Source organism: Sphaeroforma arctica (genome assembly GCF_001186125.1).
Source record: "Sphaeroforma arctica JP610 unplaced genomic scaffold supercont1.6533, whole genome shotgun sequence".
In the NCBI taxonomy this organism is placed as follows: domain Eukaryota; class Ichthyosporea; order Ichthyophonida; genus Sphaeroforma; species Sphaeroforma arctica.
Window position 1 is genome coordinate 1 of NW_014034025.1, and position 1,630 is coordinate 1,630.

Below are 1,630 nucleotides of genomic sequence, written 5' to 3' on the forward strand. Positions count from 1 at the left end.
TATATAAATACTTGTATTATACTAGTCTTTTAATCGCGTACACGGGTTTATACCGAATCCGAGTGTGTATGTTTTGTTATGTTCTTGTCTACTACTAAGTGTACGGTGGTGGCAAACAGCGGAGGATCTATACCGTTATAGAATGCATCAACATGTGACACTATATACAACCTAGACAAAGTAACCTGAACAAACGTAGCGCTAGTATTCCCTTGATAGTAGTGCCCTTCCGTTTCAGAGTAATATATATCATTTGAATATATGAAAGCACGTGTCGTCGTCCCATCACTTTTATCGATACAATCTTGCGCTCACGTACACAAGCATTTAAAGCCGATCTTATCTGTTTGTTAACTCTTCCCCCCCCCAACCTCTCTCTCCTTCCCGTCCTGGAATCCACGGATTGTAGGACCTAAGTAAAGATACAACCCGTCGCCTATACTTCCAAAGCGATGTGGTCGCGCAGGGCAGACGCTGCCGCATGTTCCTTCTGAGTGATTTGCTATTAATAGCACAGATCAATAAGAGTACAGCCCCGAAGTCGTCTTCAGGGTCTAGTGGGGGGTCTGCCGTGTCGAATGTCAAGCCGTACAAGCTGCTGCATTTTGCACCTCTATTCAATGTCACAGCCGTCCAGTCGTCTTTAAAAGGTGTGTGCGTGTCTATAGATTGTCTTACGAACTGTTTGTACTAAATCGGAGGTCTGATGGCTTCGCCACGTGAGTATTTGGAGTAGAGTGAGATACAACGTAGATGGTCAACATTCATCTTTACTTGTTAGCATACATGTAGGCACATACATATAGGCACATGCATATGACTTCATCTTTATCTATTGACACATACATATGACAATACGATATACAAAAGTGTGCAAAAAAGAAAACGACCAGTCAATTAGTTCATATATCCAGTGTATTCTGACTCAACCGTTATCAACGCAGATGATCGAATTGTAGTCAAGGGACTGAGTATAGAAGATATCGACGTCGAGGTTGTTGCTTCAAGTGCACCTTACAACTCAGTGAGTTGGCTGGAGGCTATAAACGAGGGCAGTGCTATGATACGTAGGAAGCAAGGTATGGCCAAACTGGTGTTGGCACGTATTCTGTGAGGGTATATTCTTACATTCATATGTATACACACACGCAGCGACGCATAGTGTGTACATACACACGTGTATCGTAGTCTATGCACACACCGATTGCCTATTGGGTATGAGATCGATACAAATGTATATTTGTCGAATTATGGGAGAATCACATCTGTGCGGTGCGGGTTTGTGTTTGATACGTACATTGCAGATACACATACATACAAGGCATATGGACATATAACTCTCGAGCTTTTGAGTTTATGAATCGTATATTGGACTGGCCCATCACCTTTACTACATTGCTAATTTTGGCCAATTGGTGAATTCTTGCGTTAAACTGATGTGTATCACACACATGTTTATATATCATATATTTGCACTTCATTGACAGGTCAGGGGAGTGTATCGGCCATACGCGCGTGCCTGCTGTTGTATCAGCATAATGTGCTGTCCTTTCTGGAGTTCATCATATGTGGCAAGAAGAAAGCGGTATGCTTACATATGTGTTATGAGGATATGTACTACTTTTTAGGT

The 1,630-nt window shown here is 42.1% G+C and overlaps 1 protein-coding gene across 1 annotated transcript; it reads left to right on the plus strand.

Annotated features, from left to right (window-relative positions):
- Positions 1-914: 914 nt before the first annotated feature.
- On the plus strand, positions 915-1,585 carry SARC_15677 (hypothetical protein; the record flags this gene model as incomplete). The annotated part of the gene is made up of 2 exons (XM_014290212.1): positions 915-1,079; positions 1,488-1,585. Coding segments are annotated over 2 exons (263 nt in total), but the record flags the coding sequence as incomplete, so codon positions are not given.
- Positions 1,586-1,630: the final 45 nt, after the last annotated feature.